General features: G+C 39.4%; 1 protein-coding gene across 14 annotated transcripts in view; it reads left to right on the plus strand.

Moving 5' to 3' along the window:
* LOC110987986 (kinesin-like protein KIF13A) overlaps positions 1 to 27,339 on the plus strand; it is a 116,932-nt gene that overhangs the window by 37,969 nt on the left and 51,624 nt on the right. For all 14 annotated transcript variants that reach the window (XM_087129735.1, XM_087129746.1, XM_087129759.1 and 11 more), the window contains exons 3-5: positions 5,746 to 5,758; positions 11,045 to 11,102; positions 26,355 to 26,447. In XM_087129735.1, coding sequence (XP_086985861.1) covers positions 5,746 to 5,758; positions 11,045 to 11,102; positions 26,355 to 26,447 — 164 coding nt within the window. The remainder of the gene's footprint in view (positions 1 to 5,745; positions 5,759 to 11,044; positions 11,103 to 26,354; positions 26,448 to 27,339) is intronic.

The following is a 27,339-nucleotide window of genomic DNA, read 5'->3' on the forward strand; positions in this document are numbered from 1 at the left end:
AGAATTTGCACCATTACCTTCACGTAGAATTAGGAAATTTAAAAAACTTAACATTTACAATGCATATTGGTACAGAGTTCTAGGCTAGAATGTGACCAATTGGCTACAGAAATCAATTTCTAGATTGTTAGGCCTTTGCTCTAAGTAAAAAAGACAAAAATAAAATGTAGGGGTTGACTACCGGTATGCGCACACCTGTGAACACCTACATGTACATGAGTCCGTAATTACTGGTATCTGCTTGTATCTGATTTACATGTACCAGTACATGTGCATGTATATATGCACTGTAATTCTGGGCGGTGAATTTCAAACAGGGAGCTGCACACAGGAAATGAATGGTTTGCTTTCTGGATATGAAAAACATCTGTCAACATCTGTATCGCTTTGAGCACAAGGTTTATCTACTGTTGATTGCTTGCAAAACTGCATGTTTAATGCCAAACTTGATATTACAAGTACATACATTATACAAGTCATATACAAGTATGTACATGTACATGAACCTGTACTTGTGCAGTGTACATTTACAACCCTACATTTGTAGAACGAATGTTCTGTCAGCTTTATTAAATGATTTAATAAAGCTGAAAGAATATTTATATTTTTTAAAATTTGACTTAATTTAATTTTTTATTTTAATTAATTTATTTTCATTTCATGATTTTTAAAAATACTGTGGTATTTTTGTTATAGCAGTAAAATTTTGGGGGAAATATTGCAGAAACAGTCCAGTTTTTTATTAGGTGAACAGACTTTTATTGAAGCCTGCTGAATGTTGCTAATTACAAAACAAAACAACATGAAACCAGTCATACGGGGTGTGCTTCGGAGGGCACTGCTGTCTTATAATATCACAATAGTATTACAATGTTATCATATTAACTGTAAATCTTGATAGTGTTGTTTTGTGCATTTGAACATTTTTATTAAGTTTGTGCATTATATACCGGTACAATGTACATGTACATTACACATGTACACATTTATGAAATATGCCCCCAACACTGCACAAGACATTGCTTAGTAATGTATTTAATTCAACCATCTTGCTCATGATATTTGCATGAAGCTCCTTAAAATTTGCTTAGAACTACTGCACCTGAGGCCGAATGATACGTTAATGCATTTTTGCCATTTATAGTCAGGTTAGAGTGCTGTTTAATACTTGTAGCACATGGATCAGAGCGTATGTGACCATGTACATGTACATGGCTGTAAACAGACAGCAGAAACTGGCCCTGCGTGGGAGATGGGATGATTTGACCAATGATTGCAACATCATGCTTTCCTTTAATTCCCTCTGTAGCATCATCCAGGGGGTGGGGGGATTGCTCAAATAACTGGACCTCCCCCCCCCCCGGAACAAGGTTACCTCTTGTGTTTCACAGTAGCATCTTATTGATATTAAAGGGCCACTCTGTGTGGCAGCCGAGCATGACGTGACGGGACTAGTCTGGTCTACAGACCCCTCTGGGTACCGGGAACAGGGGGGGGGGTCTGTTGGCGCCAGGGCGTGGTTTATCTGAGAAAATGGAGACAGCTCGTTGGATAGGGAATTAAAAAAAAAATAGACAGGGAATGGCTTTGCGGCATGCGGTGTATGACAATATACATGTCCCGGTACATGCTTGATTTGATTCATAAGGTAAAGGGAGATGGGCAACGATAGGTTTTGCAGCAAGATGCAGAATGACCTTTTACGTGTTTATTGTGGAGTCTTTTTTCATAAAAATGACACTCCCATTTTGTAGACTGAGCAATTTTGTCTTGAGTAAGCCCACACGTGCAGCTGCAAAACTACATGTAGCATTCGTATGGGGACTCCTGGCTGTTCTGAGTTGGGACAAAGCTACTCGTTTGAACTGGCGATGTTCTCACTGCAACTTGGTCACGTACCAGTATGGCACAGATCACTTGGCTACATCTTATACATGTACACACTGGTACACTGTATACAGTACATGTGTATGTAATGTACAGTACATTTGAGAAAATTGCTCCCGTAACTTACTGTAGCAGTCTGGTCCCGGCCGATCACTCGGGGGTGGCGGTCCGTCTACAAGTGAAGGGGAATTGGAAGCCGAATCAATGCAGGAAAAAGAAGATGAGAGCAGCGAGAGAGATGGACGGCGACGGGAATAACTACTGGAGCCTCACTTCCGTAGGATTAGCCCGCTATTTTTTCCAGGGCAAAACTGAGACAAACTCCTGCCTCAAATAGCCTCCACCCTGTCTATGACGCCATTTTGTAGCAGTATACCCTTGGCTGATCGCTCGGGGGTGGCAGTCCGTCCACCACTGAAGGGGGATTTGAAGGCCGAGTTGAGGCAGGAAAAAGAAGAGAACGGTGAGAGAGCGAGAGATGAACGGAGAGGGGAATAACTGCCGGAGCCTCACACTTCCAAAGGAGTAGCCTGCTATTTATTCCAGGGTAAAATTGGCTTAATTAACCCCAGGCCACACAGGAGTCTGAAAAACTTCTAGCCCATACACCCTGTTGTATCGAAAAAGTATAACAAGTCAGGCCAAACAGCATAAGTTGCACCAAAAAGTAATTTGCTGTAAGTCACTTTCGGCCAAATACAATCATGGGCCTGTCCAAAATCATGCCCTGCACACATGCAAAGTTTAAGGTCAAATTATTAACTAAATGATAATGGGGGAATCCCCAGCCTACTACATTAATAAGCCTTTTGTGAGTTAAATTTGAATAAAATCTGATACACTGACTTCTTTAAATTCACATGAACATAACAATTGGAATTCTCCATACTAAAGCCACTGTTGCTATACATATACCGGTACCTCGTGATTCGGGGGAAGCTTTTCCTTAGTGACATAAAAGATGCCTTGCAACAATACACTGTTCTCAATGGAAAAGAAGGGCCCAAAGGAACCAGTCCATTCCAGAGATGGTAGTCACTAAGAAAAAGCTTGCCCCAAATCACAAGGTACAGGTACATGTACTGTACATGTTTAGCAACAGTGCCCTTAGTCTGGGGAATTCAAATTGTTATGTTTATGTGCAGTCATATAACTCAGTGTACCAGATTTTATTCAAATTTAACTCGCAAATGGCTTATTACTTAGGAAGCCCATTTCATGGACATACAGGTGCACTTTTTGTACAGGCTTTAACTTTTTGTGGGTTAGATGTAATCTTCTTTTTCTTAAAAAAGTTGTTCTAGGTTTCCTTTTTTTGGTGTGATTTTGCTATGTTCTTTTTAACTTCTCATTGCCTGTTTAGTATGTGAAAGGCTGAAATGGAATTTCCTGTAAGGGATAATAAAATTGAATTGAAAAAAAAAGTAAAAGAGGTAAATGTACATGTACATGCATGTGTTAATATTCCAAGGAGTGATTTGTCAGTGACCTCAGTAGTATTTTTTCTCAGGTCCACAGTACTCCCTTTATAAACTCTCTTTCTCATTCTTAATTTCCAGAAAAACGGATGGTCAATAAGTACCGGTTATGTTGTATTTTGAAATGAATTTAATTCTTTTAGAAAAAGCTTGGAACAAGAATGGTACATTTGATCCACTATCTGCATGCATATAGACACCTGACCATTCAGATCATTGGAGGTGATTAACAAACATGTACGGTAAATCCGTCTTTCCTTTCCGTAAGTCAAGCAGAAATAAACACAAAGTTTACATTTCATTTTAATATCTGGTACCTGAACTTTTTACTTTTAAAAGGCACCTTATCAGTTTTGTTTTTATATTCATATATAAAAAGCCTGCAGTGTCATTGTGTTAATTCAAATACGTGTATTTTGCATGCCAAATCATTTCCAGAGAAAGTTATTAAGAAAGAAATTGATCAGTAAATTAGAAACTACAAGGAAGCATTTGTTGTTAGCACTGAAGTTGTACGTCATACTACATCAACTTAGTTGACATGGCTATGAATTTTTTATTAAAATTAAGCACAACTATCCCTTTAACAATTTCCCCTCCAACCAAACTCCATAGATCCCCTCAACAACGGACGTCACTGCCTGCACCAATTTATCTCCAGCGTGCGCACGTCGACGCGACATGCGTGTGAAGTTTTTATTAGGAGGCGCGCAGCAGTATGACCCCCCGAGGCTTTGTCCTATTGATACGCTCGCCTTTGACGATGGGGGTTTGTATGTATGTCTGTATTTAATGAAGCAGTTGTGCAGGAGTGGTAAACAGGCACATACATGGAGACAAACGGAAAGACATTTAGACGCATGACAATCGGTATGATTAAAGAGTATTGGCATGTGGGATTTAACACACTGTACATGCCAAGTAATTGCTCTGCATCTACAGCCAATCAATCGAAACTGAAAATAGGAAGAAATCTGAGGAGTAAAGGACAAAATATCTTTCCACTTTCACATTCTGCAACTTGTTTTACTTTTTTAATGTACGTGTGCATGTGTAGAAAGGTTTATTTCATGTTAAACAAAGAAACAAAATGATGTCAACAACCAGAAGAGAAGGCAGTCTACATGTACGGTGTACATGTACTTGACAAAACTTTATAGAGCTACACGAAATTGCCCGGATGTTTCACCAAACCAGAAGCATTTTTATTAAGAAAGTCTCCAAACACACATTTACATGCACCTGTAGAATACTGAGAAAAAGAGAGAGTAAATAAAAGATTGTGAATATGAATATCTGACCCAGGAGCTTACCTACATGTACAAGTTTATGCATATGGATACTTGAATGTGAGAAATTCTTCATACAATGTACATGTACATGCTTCAATGTGGTAGTCTACTGACTACGTACACTGTACATGTACTGCAATACCAGCGTTTCACGATAGTGCACCTCCAAGAGTTGGCAACACATTGGCCAATCACAATGCGCAAATTCTGTCGACCAATGCACGTTTGAAAAGGGTCGACAGATTTCGCACGTTGTTATTGGCCAACACTATTTTGACATCTTTTGTACATGTGTACTGTGTATAAAATACCGCTGGCTTTAATGTACATGTACACTTAACATACATGTACTGTACATGTATACGTGTATACATACAGTTACAGTAGCTTTGTACATACATGTACATGTATAATCGTGTATAAATTAGATAATTGCACACTTGTACATTGTACAATACATTGTACATGTACAGATATGAAAGTGCACTATCCACATGATCTACCAGTGTACTCGTTTCATGTGAAGGTCATCAATTTATAAAGCTATTACTGTGGCAAATGGGTTATCCAGCACTGACAGACTTTGACAAATTGTGGCCTGAATTTACAGCATCCATATATTTGGTGGGGTCTATGGTTTCCCCATAAACTGGCTGCTGATCAGGTAATCAGGAATGAGGTCACAAGAGGGCATCTAAAGTCTAGCAGTCCATCAAAAAAGGATTAGATGACAGTTGAAGTAAAGGAGGCTGTTCTTCCTGGCTGCATTTGAAAATCTGGAGGCTTTGATTTGTCTTGAGGATAGTGAAAATTTATGTATAGTTGGCATAATAAGTAACCTGGTTCTTTGTGGTGAAAACACTGAAATCTGAAGCCTTTCTTAGGGGTCAACTCTGAAATTGTGTGCTCTTACATGTATGGCTTAAGTGAAATTCATCGTTAAATGTAGAAATGATGACCAAAATGTGCCCAAAACTTCAGACCACAGCCTTTGAAAAGATTGCTGAGATTTTGATTAATCCTGCATTAATTGTTTGTCATTTTCTGTCTTTTTTCTTCCATGTGCTGGTTTTCCGTATGGACAACAGGAAATCACCAAAGGTGAGTGATGAATATCACTGTGTCCAAACTTTGTGGCTGTGACTGGAAATAACATAAATGTATTTCTATGGGTGTCCCATAGAAGTGTACATGTACATGTATGTTGCTCCTAGCCACTGCCAGTTGATTTTGACACACTGTTATGTCTTTTGAAGTTATTCAACAAGCAAGCAGATTTGTCAAGAGTACAATGTAGCCACATTTATGCAGTTTTGCCAGTAGTTGTACACCAACTGGTTTTCAACTTGCTCGGCTTAAGTAGTGTTTTCATGTACATACATAAAGTTGTTGAAATCATGTTCATGATGGCATGCAGGTACATGTACAGGTTTTTCCCAAACTGTTCCAAAAGTTGTTTTTGATTGCCACAATTCAAAACTGGTGACTGACATGTATCACTTGTCGATTGCTCTGAAAGCCAGGTTCTAATGCACAGAAACAGACCCAGTATCGAATCCCAGTCCACCCTTAAAAAGGTCAGTCCCGAGTCCCATGCTATGAGAATACTAGAGACAAGATTTGAATTCACCAGGGTGACGACAGATGTCTCAATCGAACTGAAATCTCTGACGTCAAGAAACTCTGATTCGCCGTTGTGCGGGAAGCATGGAATCCTGGCCCCTTTGATTGAAAACCTTTCCACGATTGAAATGGCTTCCTTTTATTGACCTACCGGTACCTACACGTACATTGTACCACACTCACAAGAGTTAACCTTCCCTTCTCCCCCTTCTCCCCTCTCAGTCTTTTTTGCTGGACTTGCCTTCCTTCATAATCTCAGTTCAGGGGCACCTAGGAAGAAATCTCCAAGGACTGTTAGCCCACACATTAATGCCGAATTATTTTTCCCCTGAAGAATTCTTTAAGCTTTTCACTGTACATTATTTCGTCAGGAGATCAAAGTTAATTTCTAGCATCATTTGGCAATGGACTATGTTAATTTGGAGCAAGCCACACAGAATTATTATTTGCACAAATTTACTGTACAGAAACAACGGCATTAGAAATGGTGCACGTAAGGAATATGTACACGGACATTACTTACATGTATGAGTGTGCTAACCTTACATATGGTACCTACCAGTATTGTGGACTTGTGAACAAAAGATGTCCACACAATGAAGGAAAGGGAGACATTCTGTGGACTCACACATGTCCACAGGACGTTTCTCCTCTGAAAAAGAAGTTTAGAGGCATTTTGGGGTCAGGATCATCATTGTAAAAGGAAGAGGAATAGTCGAGGAAACCTTGTACAAAAAGCCAGCTGAAAATCGTGTTCCCAGTTCAAGAAAACCAAGTATTTTCACTGAGTTTTTCTTAACTGCACGAAAAGAAAAGAATATCCACTCAAGGTACAATGTACCGGTACATGTACCAACACATGTATGTAAAGTACATGTACGTGTAAGTGTGGGTGTACATGTACATACAGTATGTACATGTACGTGTATGTATGATATGGAAAAACTGTCTGCCTTTGGGCAGATTAAAGATTGGATCACCCAATGTTCCCCCCTCAAAATTCTTTTTTCTCTGACACATACATTGTTTTGGTATATTGTTTTGAATTTGAAATCTCTAAATTCTCTTGTCCAAAAACTTTTGACTTTTCGGGTTTATGATGTCGCTGACCTTTTTTTGATAAAGAGTGTTTGCAGTGTTTTGTAAACATGTATTTTATTACAAACTCTATGTAAACAGCTAGGAAATGAATACCTTTATACTGGTAAATGAAAATTACTCAAATGTACACATGTACATGTACACTGCATGTATATTAATACCATTGGGCATCTGTAGTCACATATACATGTACATGTACTTCTTATTTTATGATTGCGTGGCAATTATTTCAGTGTCACCAAAGGAATATTTGTTATGAGCGCATACATGTACATGTACCGGTATACATGGGGTACTTACCGTACCAGCACATGTATGTCAGTGGTTTCATTACATGCAGGTGAAATATTTAGAAACTGTGCAGTGGAAGGTATTTCAAATCCAACAGCATGAATGCTGTGTTCAGTAGTTCGCAGTTGCGATGGTAATATGGATTCACATCTTGAAGTTAAACTTGCATTGGTAATGAATCATTCAATCATTGTTGCACCGGTACTGGTATGTGTGCATGTACATGTACACCTCAGTGAATTGTCAACAGAGACAATGGTGCCTTCTTCCTTTTGATCTGATTTCTGCAGGCCTTGAGTGATTACGGTACTACCGGTACAGGCTTAATCAAGTTTGCCTGTAAAATGCATGATTACATGTACATGTACGGTACATGTACATTCTCATGGAGGAAAGTTTAACTCATCCTCATATTTTTTTTGTGCAGTGATAACTACACACATCCATATACATAGTATTCTGCCTTTTGTCATTGTATTACATGAATTGCAAGGCCTTTCATTTGAAGGAATCAGCTTGATGTCTTACTGTCAAAGATACTGGTAAAGTCTTTTTGTAGTATTCCAAATCTTCTATTGATTCCAAGAAATGTTAGCAGCTTGCTACATGTACTGGTACTTGTACATACCGGCACTGTAGGGCCTGACTGCCGACTTGCCACTGTGAGTCTCACCCCACATTCATCCTAGGCAACCTGCACACATCATCAACTCCCTCCCAGGTTCCCCGAGATCTGTCTCTGATAACGACTCTTCTGCTTCTCCCCCAATCTATCAAAATCCCTTATCGTTATTTATCCAGTCGTTTCCTCTTAACATGCGATTCCTTCTTACCCACGTCTCTATCCACAAAGTAAAATCACGGAGAAAAAGAAGGGAAAAAAAAGGCATGGCTGACCCCAAGCTACTCTTGCCTGAGGTTTCTCTTCAATTTGGAGGGATGTGTTCATCGGCGGCACTTCTCTTTGATTTTCTTTTCTTCGGGGGGAGGGGGAGATGGTTTCGGGGATGCATCCAGAATTGGTAATTGGGTGACTCGGAGATGCAGTTAGCGGTGGGCTTGGGAATGTTAGTATTGGGTCTTTTTTATCGTCAGTATTAGAAAGCCAGACCTTGTGGTTTGTCTCAAGTTGTAACCTGGGATGTGTCATTGAATGTGTTGCAGAGTTTATGATGGGATGCATCCTAGTTTATGTGTATGGGGTGTGCTTTAGGATTTGTTGTGTGATTCGTTTCTCTGTTATATTTTTTTGGGGGGGTCTGTCCTGGAGGTGTGGTCGGCATTTTACCGAAAGTTGTCTTTCTCAGCGATGTCTTTCGCAGTCTTGTTTTCTTTTTCTAATCCTTATCTTGGTCTGTCATGTCATGCCTTTCTCAGGGGTTTGACTAAATGTCTCACATTGGCGAAGTCTTGGGTGTGCAGTTTGATTTTTCACAGGGTCTGCCCATTTTCCTGAAGAAGGATTTTGATTGGTCCGTGTTGGAATTTGTGTTTATATCTGAATGCCAATACTGGTAATGTGTGACATGTACATGTACTTTATTTGATTATGTAGACCATTTGCAAGAAAAAATATCATTGTTGCTATTGTTTGTGACTCTTTCTGTTTCTTTCTACATGTATGGCTTTGACCAATCACAGTTCAGGGCAGTGCAGTGGATGATAAAACTCCAGCTCTTCAAATCATCTCTTAGCCTTCAGATGGATTCACATGTACATGTACATACATGTATATCAAGGCAGCTGGAAGAGACATTACCATCAGAAATGCCAATGTTCTGCCATGGCTTGTGCAGAATGCATCCCCACAGTATTGTCGCTTGGGCAGTTTTGCATGATTGGAAATTACACGCTTGGAGATTGCATTATCCAGACAGTATTAGGGACTGTATGGAGACCCAGTTGCAGATATACTGTACAGTGCTGTGTTTAGCAGGTGGAGGTACCGGAACATGTACACGTGCGCTGAATGAAGATTTATGTTACTCAACACTGTTGGCCATTCTTCACTTAAGTTTATATATACATTTACATCTAACCCTGTCATATTTGCAAGCAACCTGCCTGTTCAGTGTCACATCTCAGGTGGAATCAATCCCCTGTAAAGTAATAGACCGGGGTTTGATTACTCCAGGTTTTCCTGTGGATTTCAGGATTTGGACTACATGTACCAGTGTCGAGATTTTTGGAGGTGTACTCATTCAGATTTTTCTTCGTTTGTTTGCACATTATAGAAATCAACAAAGTGCAAGATTCCCTTATCCCTAACTCCCTAGGGTGTGTGCAAAATCATATTAAAATTGGAGGATTCAGGGCTGTTTGGTTAATGATATTCATTTGGGAGATGATCCCTTCTTTTAGTCAGTAAAGCTATGGAAAGGCACAACATTCTTGTTTTGTCATCCACAGGATTTTTCTTTCACATCTCTCTCCACACCCAGTCTACATCTAGCCTCCTCAATCCTACAAAGTCTTTTCAATTTTCCCAATGAATTTTGAAGGACACTGTAGGGCTACCGGAAGGGTTATTGTCAGAATGTGAATGCCGATGTGATGTGCATGTACATGTAGAGTATGTTCATACTGTACATGTACATGGACCAGCCCTAGATCTTCATTGAATTTCCTTCCCCCATTACCACAAGCCTTAACCCCATTGCTTCTTGAAACATTAGAAATTAAATTTTGAGTAAAATCGTCCTTGACGGTGAAAAACTCGCATTTGTCAAAACTATGTGTACATTGTACTGGTACCTGTATAACAAAGAAAGGACTACACCCAACTGCTTAAAATGCCACTACAGTACAATGTACATGTACATGTACACCTACCGTACATGTGATGTATACTGTACATGTATGTGTACATGTGCATGTACAGTATGTACATGTACACATACATGTACAGACATTGACATGTACAGTACGTGTACAGACACTTATGCTTTTAAAAGCAATTTTCCAGGAGATACATGTACTGGTACAACAAATAAAAACTCTTAGTCTCTTTTATACGAATTGAGTACTCCTTCATCAAGTCAGAAATTCTTGGAAATGGTGTACCTTTAGAGCCAAACTTTTAATTTCAATTTAGTTTTGAACAAATATTTATTTATGAGAATTAAAATGTCATTTTAATCTTCATTAACAGTAAATGTTCAAGTTATACAAATTTGCACAGTACGCACATGTACGTACATGTACCTGCATCTTTTAAAATTTCTAGAATTCAGCCATTTTCTGTACATTTTCAGGTGCAGATTTACAGTATTTATTCAGATGCTTACCATTGCTGTCGCAACCAAAGCCATAAAGTTTTATGATTTCCGATTTTTACATGTATCTCCTCTTTGTTATCCTGTCTTCTTTCAGACCTTTGCCTTCGACCATTGTTTCCTCTCCATGGATGAGAAGAATCCCAAATTTGCAGGTAGGTCCATCCATCATCCACAAGAGACAATATCTTGTCAAAAGGGAGCATACATGTACATGTACATGTAGATGACCTCATTAAACACAGGCCCTGGGGATGTTGGTTCTGTAAATATGGAAGCGAAAGACATATCCAAGTCTAGTGTTTGGTTCAGCGGACGTGCTGCTGTAAGCACTTGCTTGCGTGTTGATTTTTTTCACTGCTTATGAGGGCCAGCAAAAGTTGAGTTGTTTCAGATCATGGAAATAATTGGTATGAGTCTTAAAATTAAACTTACTTGCCAGAATTTCACACATGCTGGTACTTGTACAGTACATGTACTTTGGGTCCTTATCTCACAGAAGTATATTGCTTGGCAAAAACTCTATTCACTAGAGGCAACCTGCCAGAAAACCTGGATAAATAAAACTAAAGATAAATTGAGCGGTATTTGAGAAATTACAGAAGTTTATTCTTGAAGACATAACATTTGTCAGATCAACAAACACTTTGTTTCTTAAATATGAAAACTAAATCCAAAACACAGTTGAAAATTGCCTGTGTGTACTAAATAATACATGTACAGGTACTCTTGGTAGGTTACTTTTAGAAACTTTCATTACCTCTAAAAAACAATTCCAGAGTAGATAACACTGAAATTCATTTCAAGAAAAAAAGGAATGTTTGTCACTGGACAGACATCACATATGTCATATGGACAGACATTTTTGTGGTGTTTGAATCAGTGCATAAAAAACAGAATTGGTCCTCAACCAAACTTGTTTGTTTTCAGTTTTCAAAATCATTTTTGTTAAAAGACTATTAAATTTCAGCTAAAATGAACACAAAATTTTTCTCAATGAGTAACGTTTGTTACATGGACAGATGTAATGTTTGTCGCATATCATAACTTGTGGACAGACAGTCTTCTCACTTTCATTTCAGCAAAATGAACCGACTTTTTCTAATGAATTGTTCGTTATTTTATTTAATTTGGTTTGTAATAAATGTATGTACTAGTAAGATAAGTCTTCTAAGATTTTGACATTTAGATGGAAAAACTAGTTGTGACAAACGTTATAAAATGGTGGACAGACATTTGCAATTCTTAAAATCAAATGTTACATGTACATGTACTTTTATCGTCTGATAGAAAAAAGACAAACATGATGTAAACTATAATTGTAAAAACTTTCCCCAGGAAGATGTGTATTTTTGTTTGAAGGTTATCTGTTCTTAAAGAAATGGCAAATCAGCCTGTTTCATGTTTGTCACTCTGTGGACAGACGCTGTGACATATGTTATTCCCTAATTACTTCTCCTGAAATTCCTGTTTAAGATGATGAAATAAAAAGCCATAGATTTTGACACATTACTCAAATGTTATACCTGTAGTACCCATGTTTTAACAGATAAATTGCTTTTCTCTGTAAGAGTGGTATTTTAGATTACCTGAAAAACATGAGCTGACACAGTAACATGAATGTGCATGTCCCACCGGAACCCCTAAAATAAACTGGGCATTTTTATCAAAATCCTGATTATTTTAACAACAAAAAACCCAATCCTATTAAACTGTGTAAACAATATCTCTACAATTACACAAATATAAGTAAAATTGTTAAAGTTTCTTGACTCTCAACACTATTATTAAAGATATAATTTGGTTATGTGCAAATGTGTTCTTTTGTGCAGAGAGACCCATGTAAATTTTGCTTAGCTTTGTTACTATAGTGTTTTATGCATAATTTACATGTACTGATACATGTACATAGTTTTAAGTATGCAATCCACACAGCTGTTGTGTTGCACTGTTCATAATCTCAATTGAATTCTATTTCCCTCAAAAAGGTAAATGAATTAAAAGAAAAAGAGTCCACACCCTTTGTCCTTGGATCTGGAATCTAATTATATCAACAATAGTCCCAGCCGTCTGTTGGCAGGAGAGGAATTGATTGTTGGAGAACTTGACTGAAAACATCTTCTTTTCATTACTGGATTGAAAAGATTAGATGGAATGGAGCAACTCCCAGGGAAGATATGTTTCCGTGGTAAAAGACGGCCATGTTGTGCATTGTTTGTTTGAGCTCATTTATCATCTATTAAATGCTTATGTACATGTACATGTTATTGTACATGTACACATACAATACATGCACCGGTATGTACATGGTACTTGCACGTATACCTGTAAATGTACATTTACCGGTATGTGTGGTACTCGATGTGTGGACTTGTATCTTCAGATTTTATGGCCCAGACTGTTGTTTTACGAGAACAAAGCACTATTTTTCAACATTTGATCTTCCATTCGCACTAGCTCTGCAGTGATTTGTGACAGCTGTTGCACACTTAATGGTACATGTACATGTACTCCCACAGAATGTACATGTACATGTAGAAGATGACGTGCTGCAGTAATTCTTGAATCTGCTTGTTGATTGACAGTACCCCCCAGTATACAATGTATGTACTGGTATTTTGATAAAAATAGTCTACATGATAAGATACATTTTGGAGGGAGGATAATAATGGTCAGTAACATTTTATCAAATCACTGATTTTCAGAACTGTCATGTCAAGATAAAAATGTTCCACTGGTACTTTTGGCTATCCAGTAAATTGGCTCAGCATCATGTTGCTAATGTACATATGTACCAGTACATTTATACAAGTTCATATCATCTGGATCTACAGTGTACATGTACTTGTACATGCACATGTACATGCACATGTACATGTACATATGCTCGTTATGAATTCTGGAAATGAGAACTAGCGGTAATTACATGATTCAAGGAGATTCAGGTGTGATTAATCCATACAGGAGGGACTTTCTCGGCATGCAGTAATGAGCTCCATGGGAATGTGAGGACTTTAATTAAATAAGATACAGTGCCCTGTTTGTCATTTATTTCACCAAGTGTCTCTACAGCGTGAAGTTCATTAGTTCATGAGCAAGCTACCACAACTGAAAATGTTGATTTAGGACTTGCCGTCGAGCATGGCTGGCATTTCACAGTTTTAATCAGTGGTGTCTACTGGTACTTTTGTCTAATCACCTTAGCAGGTGAGGTTGAAATGCTTGTTGTCGGGTAGCACTGAGACAGGGGTAACTGCTCATTTGACGCATTGGTTCCTGGCAATGAGGACATGCCTCAGTTGGCAAAGGTTGGCCAAGAGGGCACTTGCCTTTGATGGGCATTCTGTGCATAAAAGAGGTTCCTGTACAAGTACAGACACATGTACATGTACATGTCCCCCATCCGGTTGTTGGAATGTTGTACCGGTACATGTAGATCTTGGTCTCAGGTGAGGCTCTATGCACCTGCCCCAAAGTACCGGTAGTACTCCGAGTTTTTTCTTGCCATCTATCAGCCTTATTCTTGTTATTACCGGTACATGGAATAGTTTACACAGGTAGGTGACTTGGGATGAAATGACATTGAACTGTTGTTTGCTAAACTGTGTTGCATGGTGGGGGGTGAGGTTGGGACCAGTGGAAAGATAGTTGGTCTTCTGCATCCCTGCTCATTTGCATCTGGTATTTTGGCCATGTATTGATGGTGGCTAAGAGACACTAACTGCTTAAGGATGCTCATTTTTAGCATTCGTTTACATACCGGTCATTTTCCAACACGAAACTGTTCTGTACTCCCTCCTTGTTGTGTTTGGAATTAACTGGCGAAGACAGATCTCAGCAAAAGTGCAATCACCCTCTTTCCATGGCAACATCATGCAAATGTGTTGACTCTCTGCGTGTCCATTAAAGGTATCCTTCCTTCTTTGTCTTTAGTCCTTGCCGAGTATTTGCATGCCTGCAGACTTCCCCGCATCTCCCCTTGTCCCCACTCTCAGACTATCCGTCAGACATTAACCCTATGGCCTCAGCCCCTCTCTATTACATCATCGACAGTGCGCTGCCCCATCTCCCACTTTCCATGCAACCTCCCCCCCCCCCGTGCTCTGTCTCCCAACCCCTGCCTCCATCTCATCTTCCGCACATCCGTGCCTCATTCTTCACTCTTGTTTCTCCTGTTTCTCCCTCCCTCCCTCAAAGGTCCTTGCCCAGGTCTCTCTCACTATTTCAGTGAGTGGACTCTAAACAGCAATCGTGCCCAGTCTCACCCTGGCCAGTCGGTGACAACCTCTGATCATTTTCACAGACCCAGAGCTTCATCCAGTGTCTGATAGACATTTCCTGTGCCGAGAGACGCTCGGGGACCCACAGGTTTCCTCCATTCTTTCCAGTCTGTAATCTCAGAGGTTACTGCCTTGTAGATGAGATTAAGCAATCACGGAACATGGGTTAAAGAACCATGTGCTCTATCGTGAGCACTTGATCAGAAGTGTTTCAATCGGCAATCGTTTCAAACTGGTAACTTAACCTGCATGTTTGACAGGACACACTTGAGTTAAACATTACAGTGCTTACACAAATATTGATCAGACAAGAGGTGCACAAATGCAGAATCTGACTGGATCGTCTTGCAGAATGAAAAACTTTTGTACTGTTTACAAAAAACCAACATTGAACAACTGTACAATGTACATGTATGCATATTTGCACATGTATGGTATGTATTTTACTGTACATGTAGATGCCCATTTAGAACAAGTCAAGCATTCTTTATTAACCTTCCATCTGCTGTAACCGTCAAAAACAGTCAAAAATTCCTTCCACCATTGTGTCCACTTGATTTGCCCCTCTACACATACCCATACGTGACCCGCTCTGTGAAAATGAGTCTTAAGTCGGCAGAGCCACTTGGAGTACAAAGTCCTTTAGAATAATTTTGTACAGTGTAAATCAATAGGACCTCACAGCATTTTTCACCGTGGAGTATCCACTTTCATCAGGATGTCAAACAGAGTGATACACCAAAACAAAAAAACTTAATTTGCTCTTTCCAATACAAATGAAAACTCAAAAAGTGTCTCTGGTGACTTCAGACTAATTTTCACAGAGTAGGTCACGTATGGGAAATTTGACTGATTTTGACTGATATGACAACTGTGTCAAGAATATGTCTAAATTTTGCATCTATGAGGGTTAACCCATAAAACACAGTACCTGTACATGTATGTACATGTACATGTAGAGTAGATTTAAGTAGCATCTCATAATATGTTTCAATATCAACACCCCCCGAAGTATAAATAGGAGTAAGTGTTAAACCTCGTTCTCTTCTAAATTTGGGGCAGATTTAAACATACATGTACTTTCGTCATAAGACCTGTTTTAGAAAAATGAGGAACTTTCATGGACTGGTGCATGTACATGTACGTACATGTACATGCACTTTGTATTTGGTATGTACACGCATGGTCGGATGAGAACCATTGGCTTGCACTGGTTGTCACATGGCATTTTCACTGGTGACCTGCACGTCCCATTAAAGCAAAATATTACTGTAGAAAATTTGAAACAAAACAGTGCTTTCAAATACATGTAAATTTGCCATGGGCAGTTTTACGAAATTGATCCCACTCGACTTACAAAATGAATAAATGTTCACAATGCCTGTGATAAGAACTGACAAGTTTCCTAGAGAAACTAGGTTGCCTGCAACTCCAAACCTGATTTTGAAAGGCTTTTAAACCTCTCCAACCCTAACCCTTGCCAGTGGTGTCCATCAGGAAATTGGTTGTATATTTGGATGATATCCCCTGACCAGAACTCGCAACAAGAGTGATTGGGTGTACGCTGAACTCGGGGCGGGTTAGTTACCGTAGTAATTTTTTCCAGGAATGTTTTGCCTTGGGAGAGATTCCTGGTGCATTTTGAGGTCCATGTACATGTACGTGACTGAATTTATGATGGCCGCTGACTAGTGTTCCACAGCTTTGTGTGGAATAATACACTTGCCTCACTTGTAGACATTGTGAGAATAATGCAGCGCAACAATGCAATGAAATTGTCATTTGATATCCTGTTGTACGTACATGTAGGATACTTTATACGAGTACATGTACACTGTACAATATCAGACACATTTCAGTGTTGCTCATAGACATGCAAATGAAAAACAATAAAAATTTTGCATTTGGCAGCAGAAACCACTGCTGTGAATATTTACTAAGTGTGCACAAGTTTTCAACTCATTTTGACAAAAGGTGTGACAAAGCCCGGGTATTTTTGATTAATTAGTGAAAAAAGTCTTATCAATTTTACCCGGCAATTAGTCAGTTTTTTCTTTGGGTTTGTTTAGTAAAAACCTGTTTCTCTCTGACGGATCCTGACTGCCATTTCCAGGATTCCAGCTGGCAAATTTTAAATAATTGCCAAAGCTTAAAACTACAGGTCATGCAATTACGCTTTACAGTGCTTAATGCAACGTTTTCCTCACTATGTGCTCAAGATTATAGCCAGAGTTGTAATACAACAGTACACTATTTGCCACTTGGTGACAATGGCCATCAATTGAGAGCTGGAATGCCGGCTTTTTCCCAGGTTTGCTGCTTCTTTGTCGTTGCTGGCATCTTGACTTCAGCTGTTTTCTCAGTCCATATTGCATGCACACATTTGTCTGCAAATCCAGCATTTTTTTCCCCCACCGAACCTTCCCGATGGCCCCCTTTAAAGGTTGAAATCATTTTATTGAGTTTTGTACCGAGTGACTGTTACAGAACAGTGGCTCTGTACATACATGTACAATACCCGTAGTTACCACTGTGCGTATCACCATGGGGTCACTGCAAGTGACCAGTGATAGCTTAACATGTTCACTGTGCAGTGATTTATAGCTTCTTTGTCATACTCTAGAGATGGTACACATACATGTAGCGGTACGTTGTACATGTACATGTAGGTTTGAATCTCACTCCAGTCAATGTTTCTTTGAATAACAGACTACTGATCAGAAAAATGATTACCCAGCATTTGCAACTCAACTTTATCTCATCTTTGACTCGGACCGGCCAGCCGATCCCGGCAAGCTCGGTGGTGGAGTGGTTAAGACATCTGCACTAGTAAGCAGGAGGTCGTGGGTTCGAGTCCCACTCGAGTAAGCTTGTGAGGTTTTTTCGCAAGCTCTCGGACAAGCACTGAGCATACAGTGCTTATTAATATACGTTGGGTAAGGGCAAACCTGTTATATATAATTATCATCTCATAGTGTGAGCCAGGACACAGCGATATCACTGAAGATGTTTAGGTTAGGTCAAAGCAACACATTGTCTTTGTGACCTTTGTCAGAGTTTGTGTCTTCCTTCCTGTTTTAGACGAGGTCACACCATTCTTTGCCACCTTATTACTCTTACCAACATTGCCCTGAAAATGTGCAGGGATAGGTACCCGGTAGCATTATGCTAAACTTGCTTTGCTTTACTTGCAGAAGATTTCAACATTGAGCAATCTGTCCTGTGTGCAAGGGCCTCCTCACTGCAGACAGAATGAAGAGCCTTGAAAAAGTCAAAGTAGTTTATTCTTGCAGTTGTTACAACCACTCCACTGGACTTTTCATAGATATTTCTTCCTAAAAAAGCAACATGTATGCATGGAAAAACCACAGATACAGTACATGTACTTGACATGATAGAGACTGACAGATTGACAGCCAGCCAAACAGACATGTGAAGTTGACAGAAAAATAGAAAAAAAAACCCAAACAAACCCAGATTTAGAAATGCCAACTACATGTAGTCTCACAGGAATCAATTAATTTTTCATTTCCACAAACCTCTCACTGATAGCCTCATCTTGGAGAGATAAACTAATTACCTGTATGTCGGGGGTATTAGCAAAATGGTCCATTTAAATAATCCGTATCTTGCTTCCAAGGATGATTGCCTGTAGTGTCGTTCCTACTATTTCCAGTTTTTTTATTATTTATTAAATTCCCGGAAGACAGCTGTATGCATGTTCCAACCTTCATGTTATAGGATGTTGAATGGGACGGCTGCTTCCAAATTGGCCAAAATGTTAACAGGCCCATGCGAGCCGATGGGATGGCTACATGTACATGGACATGCATTGGTAGGTCTCAACGTTAACCTTGTAACAATGACATTGCTTAAGATCAAGTGCTACATGTAGCAGATATGCTCTGTAAAAATGACTGCGATTGCGGGGGGGGACTGCTTTTGGAGGTATGCGGAGAGATCAATTTCACTCATTAGACATGCATTGATGTCACAGGTTTTGCCCATTAAACACTGACATACAATGTACATAGACGCAAACGTGTCCTTGCATAAAGGCCTCTACCCACCAATCCATGCATCTTTGTTCTTTCGTTGCAAGTGTCATTCTGAATGTACATGAGAGAGAGAGAGCCATCAAGTTAAACAGAGGTTGACATCAATGCACATTACTATGCAATTCTATGACCTAAACAACCAGGCTAAAATTCACTCCCCTGATCAAAAGTAGAAACATTAAAAGGTAAGACAGGTAAATATAAGTGATTATAAAGTACATGGAAAGTAAGTGTAGCCTTTTGCACTACAGATTGTCAAACAGTGTGGCTCAGCAATGACACGCACTGGGATTAATAATCAAATAATGTCCGTTACATGTACATGTTACTTGAATGTCACTTAATTTGCTGGAATGAAGTGGCAAGCTTGGGTGGCTATACAATAACAAAGTCTGAAGTCGGATGATCTTGTGATTCAGTTATGACCAGGTGACTTAAATGAAATACACAGAAACACAAAAGTGTGGCATGGTAGAGTAGCAGTAGTACCCGGTACTTGAGTTTGACAGTAGGAAGCTGCTGTGCTGGTGGAGGTAGTGACGATGACAATGGTTGTGGTGACAGTCGTGACAGTGATGGTGGTTCAACTATATAAAATTATAAATACAAAAATACTTCTAAATGATGTATCCACGTGTAAATCCTATGTGTGCCTGCTTACTTACACCAGTACAACTATTCAAAACTTAAATCTGTTGCTCTGAACTATCTCAAAAAGGTAATAAATAACAATCTGGTCAAAAGGAGCGGATAAATGAGCTGCACACGCACGTGCCCAGCGCCCTTATCAGTAAAGAGGCGAAAGTCCTAATCACGTAAAAAAAAAAATCTTTAATGACAAACTGTTAAATTTTTTCAACCTGAATCCACTGGAAACCTTACAACAATGTTCAAATCGAGTCTAAAGACTAAAATTAATACTCACTTTGCTGAGCTGGCAAGGTTTTTGCAAATTGACAGCAAAAGAATGACGATGTTCTCCGAAATTCTCCGCACAACGCGGCATAAAATGGTGGAATGGAATTAGGTGAACGCTCACATAGCGCCCTCTGGGAGCAAAACATCAAGACGCAAGTCTTTGCACTTGCGAGCAAAACAAAATACAGAATGACATTCTGGCCGCTACAGTGAGAGTTACATGTACGTAAACTAAAAGAATTCGAGTGTCACATAAATATGAATAAAAGTAATGCATACTGCAGTAAAGATACCGGTATAAAACACAGACAAAGAGTGATAAAAGTAGAATTTTAAAGGATGTATGATGAGAATCACAAAATTAATTATATTCTAAAATGAATACAGACAGAATCTAAAAAGGACCTGTAATGTTTGAGATAAGTGATTCCTGAGTGCACATTTGAAGATACATGTACATGTACATGTACTGAGGAAAGGGCTCTGAACAACATCGTTAGGAAGTCTGTTCCAATCATTGGCATTACGAGGAAAGAATGAATATTTTAAAATATCCATTCTAGCAAAGGGAACCTGGAGTTTGTAACTGTTGCCATTACGACCGATTCTTGTAGTGGGTTGGAATTTATTCAGTGAATTGATGTACATGTAGTTGTTAACAATTTTATAACGCATGAGACGTAAGTACATGTACATGTAGGTTCTCCTTGTTTCCAATGATATCCATCCAAGACGTTCTGAAAGTACAAAATACAATGTAAGTGGTTTGCCAGTCTCTGCTAATGTGTTGAACAAATCTGTTCTGAATGCACTTTAGTAGGTTGGAATGAGTGGACCTGTATGGGTCCCAGACAGAGCAGCAATAATCTGCTACTAATGTACATGTAAGTGCTCTAGGGAAAAATAAAGCTTAATCAGTACTTCCTCAAAGCAGTTTTTGAAGGTGCAATTAATGAACCCTATTCTTCTACTGCACCTTGTGTAAGTTTCTTGACAGTGTTTGGCCCAATTTACTAACAGTTTATAGCAACACCCAGGTATTTCTCATATGTTGTTTCCTACAACTTTACATTGTTTATGTAATCATCATATTCGCAATGGTGATTTCATCTAGAAATATTCATTAATTATCTTGCATTTATTTACATTGAATCCAAGCATCCATTTCTGTGTCCAGTCATAGAGTAAATTTACATGCAGGTCATGTGGTTGTAATCTATTTCAATCATCTGAGCATTTAATTGGACGATAGAGTACACAATCGTCTGCGAAGAGGCAAAAAGTGGAATTCACATTGCTTGATGTGTCATTAATAAAGCACAGGAAAGAACTGGCCCAAGAATAGTGCCTTGTGGTATGCCAGACTGGACTCAAGTCCATCTAGATGCTCTGTTGTCCAGTATCACTCTCTGAGACCTTTTAGTTTGAAAATTCATAATCCATTTAATGTTTTTCTCACTGATACTATGTCTTAAGTTTTTGGCAGAAGGGGCTATGGGTGAACTTGATCAAGGGCCTTACCAAAGTCAAGGAAAATAACATCTACATTGTGTCCAGAATCCAGATGATTGCTCCTGTCATGTACTGTGTACATGTACCGATATCTAGCAATTGTGTTTTACAAAACTGTTTTTCTCTGAATCCGTGCTGATTGTCATTTAGTACATTGTGATCATTTAGATGGTTAATAATCTTGTCATAAACGATTCGCTCAAGAGTTTTACAAATGGCAGGGATGAGAGCGATGGGTCTCAAATTTTTTTTTGCAAATGTCATTTTTGCCTGACTCAAAGTTGAACACTTGCTTACACATGTATACATGTACCCACCATGCAACTCACAAACATTGATGAAGGCTGCTTTCTTCTTGGCCTGGGCTTAAACCCACGGAAATAAATATTTTCAGTCTCTGGGAGCACTTGCCCCTCCCCCAAAGAAGTTTTGAGATCAAAACCTAATTGACAAAGTACTGAAGTAGCTTCACAAGAAATTTGCTTTTGCAGTTTTTTGTTCAGCCTTGTTTTGTTAGTATTCCTTTGTTTTGCATTGGGAAACTTTTTCCGACAGTTATACCGGTATGTATGACACTTCCTTATACATGTATGATTAAGATCTGTGGTATTCTTCATCTGTCATCTCACTTATTTCCTGAACATGATGTGGATCATCTGTCCATCACCGCTTGCTTCTTAATTTGCTACTCTACTGCTGTAAGAGATGAGATCTTAACAGTAAACAGTGGCTTCGTTATTGGCCACCGGCTCCTAACATCAGTGCAAATATTAGACAGACCCGCTGCTCCCTTGCATAATGGTTACGAACAAGCAGGCCTGTGTTTACCGAGAGCCCCCGCTTCAATTGGTCTGCAGGACCTGCCATGCACCATCTTTTTTTTCCTTAAGTATTTGTCATGGGAAGTGCTTCAATACAGTTGCGTGGCAGTTGTGTGGCAGTTGCTGTGAGCTGGGTAGGGTAGCTGTCATACTGTGTCTGGATGTTCTAATTTTTTTTTCTCCTTTTTTTTTGGGGGGGGGAACATTTGACGAGACAGATGCGGATGTCTCCAGGAGAAATCTGGGGAAGGGAATGGAAGATGGAACGAAGGGGATTTATCGCAGCAATAGAAGATGGATTGGCGAAATGAATTTCAGTGAAATGAGAGACGAGGGCAAAATGACATGATTGGAAGATTGCTGGAAAAGCAGGTTGATGGAGCACTAATTTCTTGGGGGGGATGGGAAGGAGAAATGTTTCTATGAGAGTTTTAGAGCCTGGTTTCTGGACTGAAATAATTTTTTGAGGGGTAGTTACAAAACTGCTTGGAAGATTATAATAAATGTATGTTTCCCTTTTGGGGGAAAATTAGTAGAAATTTGGGGATAGTGGAGATGTGCTATTTACATGTCTGTGTATGGTATTTGGGAATCCTCAGTGTTAAATTGTCTTGGTGCACTGTGTACATGTACATGTTCCTGCACACATGCATGATGCATACCAGTACATGTATGATTCAGGAATTACTGTTGACTTTTTGAGAATTGCTATAAAAAATCTAAATCTTTATTATTTTTTCACATCATTATTGGAATCAGGATTTCATTTGGATTGTACAGGCCAACCACAACCCTTATCACAGCATGTTCTTAAGAACGGGAGGGGATACATGCATGTGTATCTGTATATCTGCGTGACAAGTACCGTGTACATGCATACTGTACATGTTAATGTACATACAACTTTTGAAGGTTCAGGGAGTCCCTTTTCCAAATTGCCTGGGGAGTATCAGGTGAAAAAAATATTCAAATTTATGGATGTGAACCGCTTGAATTATTGTTCAGATAATTTATTCACCATTGATAATTTGACTAATGGAGGTGATGTTGGACAACAGGCGTCTGTGAGACGTACATGTATGGATGTCCTAGCTAGTGTAAGAAGGCCTTGCCTCCAGCCCTGGACGTCGTCGGCTTCTGCACTCCCTGGCTTCCTTCCACAGGGCATTGCAAGGCAGATTCTTATTAAAGTGTAATCATCTTTTTATAAAAAAAAAAGGGTTGGAGGGTGAAAGGATAAGCAGGGAGAAAGAGACAGCAGCCGAGGAATCATTACAAGCGGTGGAGTGAGGATTATTGGGATAATCCGTCTTGAGGCAGATTACGAGCATTTAGGGGTTGGCAGTGCTTGGCTACATTGTTTCATGTTTCTGTTGTGCGTTTCAGTTCATAATTTAATTTTTGTTTTGAAAGATATAAGAATGTCTTGAGATGTATCAGAGTTTACTAAAATTTCCGAAACTATTTTAAATGTCAAAGGAAAACTTGAAATGTTTCTTTCCTGCAAAAAGAGAAACACTTCTTCAGCAAAGCAACAGTAATCATACATGTAATGTGCTTCTCATGTGCTTGAGAATGTACATGTGCATGTAGCTCTCTATGCAAATGCCTCAAAGACTGTCAGGCCTTGGACTCAGACTAGCATTTACAATGTATGCTGAAGTTCAAGATCTGAGCAATCTGTTCTCTACTTGCACTGGTTTCTCTTGCTACTTCTTGATGGAGAGGATTCGGTTGTAAAGTGTCCTGCCCAAGAACACACGAGAACTATGGTATCATGTACATGTACACATACATGTACTCGTACAATTTTGTGCCTCTGCACACAAGACTTACATGTTTCAAATCATTAGATCATGAAACTGTACCCGATATAATTGTATCTCGTTAATTATAGACCTCTTAATTTTCTTCTTTGTTCTGATCATCATTACTACCACTGTTAACATTTCTCTCTCTCTCTGTTCCCATCATCTGAGCCGTCAACTGACTATAAAAATTACACCTGCATTAGAATCCCTTTACTTCAGAACTAGGAGGGGAAAAAGGCAAGATAAAAAACCTTTAAACGTTCCAGAGGATGGAAGCTGCGGATCCCGGCATCGGATGTTGTACAAGTGGCCATTAGGAACGGCCTTGTCGCGCAGCATGACAGGATCGCATTATGCATGTGCAGCAGTTTGGGATGGACAGAGGCGCGATATGAAAAAAATTCTGCCCACAGCTGTTTTGACTGGGGCTTGATTGATGGGTCTTTTCATATCGTGTTTAATGTGAAATTGAGAAGGGATTCAGTCAGGCAACATTTTCAGGTATTAATTTTTCAGAGGTCAGAATTTGTATACAGGAGACTAGTGTGAGCACGGATGCTTTAAAGAGACCATCTGTGACTTGATGTTTTCAAGATAAACTTTAGTCGAAGGGAAGGTTTGACATTTTTCATGAAGGCTTTTCCGCCAGTAATACTTCGCTTCTCTAATAAATGACCTTGAAAGAGTAACCAAGATGGTTGTAGATGGTTACCGAGATGCACTTTCCAAAGAAGGATAAACATGTACATGGACATGTATTTGCAATTTATTGTACGTAGCTTTTTACTGTATGTAATTTCTGAGATATTAAAATCCTCTCTGAAAGGTGGAATTCAGCAAAATTCCAGGTCTAACAGCAAATTGGAAGTTCCCATTTGTACAAAGACTGAGACCAAGCATCCAGGATTTTGTCATCTGGAGAGGCAAGTTCCGGTAGTCTTTGTGCATTCTCCCTTGCAAATTTTATGGGAAGGCTACAGTACATGTGGGAGATTGCGGGTACTGGTAAATCATGCTGAAATTTTGTCTCCTAGAAACCCCCCATTTTTCTGTCTCAATTTTTTCTTCTTGAAACTTTGTTGAAAATTTCAGTGTTTTCTGCAGGTAAATCATCCTTAAAGTTTGTCTCCTGCACACAAAAAGTGCCTATTGTTTTTAGTCTACAAGTATCACTTTTACCTGGGGTTTGTTGAATGTTCAAACTTCTCTCCTGAAATAAAATTCGAGAACACTTGTTTCCTGGAATGCGAGTTCTGTACCAAGATGAGTGGCTATTAAAGTCAACCGCTCATCCCTTGTCTTTGTCATCTTAGATTCAATTAATTTTGAACCTGAGTGTCTCTGAGCACGCTGAAGTTTGAGCAGGTGCTGATGTTTGGCCCTGAATGTCCAACCTCGCCACTGTTGGAACAGGGCTTTCAAAGTTCAACAAGTCTGTGTTCCCAAGATAAGAAAGACAGAACAGTTCACATCTCTCCGACTTGCCGCATGCCGATCTGAGATGCGATTACACTTTGTCTGGATGTCATGCAGACTTACTCATGATGCCCCGCAGATTTCCTCTCCTTCCCCCCCCCCTAGAAGGAGGGGGACCTTGCTATAAACTAGCCAATTAGAGCCAGGTATAGAAGTTTGTTAAGTGGTGTCGCGTGGCACGCATTCTTAGGCCCAGTAGGGGGTTAGTTGGGGCTCGTTAGTGGGACAGTTTGAGATGAGATGTGATCCAGACATGTCAGACAGGGGATGGGTAGTTGTCAAATTCAGAGAAGTGTTGACAGCTAAGGTTGCAGACAGGGCTGGTCATATTTGAATGTTTTTTTTTGAGTGTTTTGTGTCAAAACAATCCTACAGTTTTTATGTGGGATCTTGTGCATGTGCGTTGCCAGTGGCCATTTAAAAAAAGACGAAGGGTTTATCATTCTTTTAGCTTGTTTATATTCCATGTACAGTCTGTCACAGACCCCTTTTTAAATGCACTTTGTCCCACCTTTTTAATATTCTCTACAGGTCAAGAGAAAGTTTTCAAGTGCCTTGGGCTTGACATTCTAGACAACGCCTTCGAGGGATACAATGCATGCATCTTTGCTTATGGCCAAACAGGTAAACTTCAAAGGTTCTTTTCCCTGCTTGGTTTTTTTTTCTCTTTCTGACTTTTTCTTCCATGGCACTTTAATTGTTACATCTGAAGTGGGGAAAAATCATTTTCCAAAATTCTCAATTTTTACAAATTGACGAAAAAGAGGACATCTTAGGACATTTTCTTTTTGAATACATGTACCGGTACACACAAGTTTTTTTTATGGATGTCAACTTCAGGTTCACTCAGATTGTAACATGTGTTTAAATTGACATTAATTGAAGAAGAAGTAAATATGAGGAAGGATGTTAAGATAAGCTGCTCATCCTTTGAAGAGTCTCTGAAACAGCTCTCGCTATCTCTGCCAAATCCCTTTTGCTTAGAAAGGCAAAAGACCTGCAGTGATTGCAATGACAACGTGCTTGTCCAGAGGTTCACACGCTTGGTACATCAAGCTCAAGAAGGTGTTCAGGGGCGTTGAGCACTGAGAGCCAGTCGCAAGGCTGGAATTTTGTCGCCATCGGGGAAAAGTACCAGTATGGTGCCGTGACAAAGTACAGGTTTGCATCATCTGCCCATTGATTAGTTCATGAAATGCTGTCTGTTAGCAGTCTTCACCTGTACTTTCAACTTGACTGTCGAGGCTTTCATTGCCTCTAGGTCACTAGAAGATCCTTCTAATTTGGTATGAACCTCAAGGTTCTTTGATGTCCAGAAAGCAGGAAGTATTTGGTACATGTGGGGGAGTTACAGAGACTATTTTCGCTGGGTATTCACAAGAATTTGATACCTAACTAATCAATTTATGCCTGTGATTGCTTTTTGGGCAGAGGAACTGTTGGATTGGAGGAGGCAAGCAAGTTGGTCTTTAATGTACATGTACAAGTGAACATAGCTGCCTACTGTGTTTTTAAA

This window comes from Acanthaster planci, linkage group LG02 (genome assembly GCF_054643075.1).
Source record: "Acanthaster planci isolate LZ-2023a linkage group LG02, COTS_SCS, whole genome shotgun sequence".
Classification (NCBI taxonomy): Eukaryota; Metazoa; Echinodermata; class Asteroidea; order Valvatida; family Acanthasteridae; genus Acanthaster; species Acanthaster planci.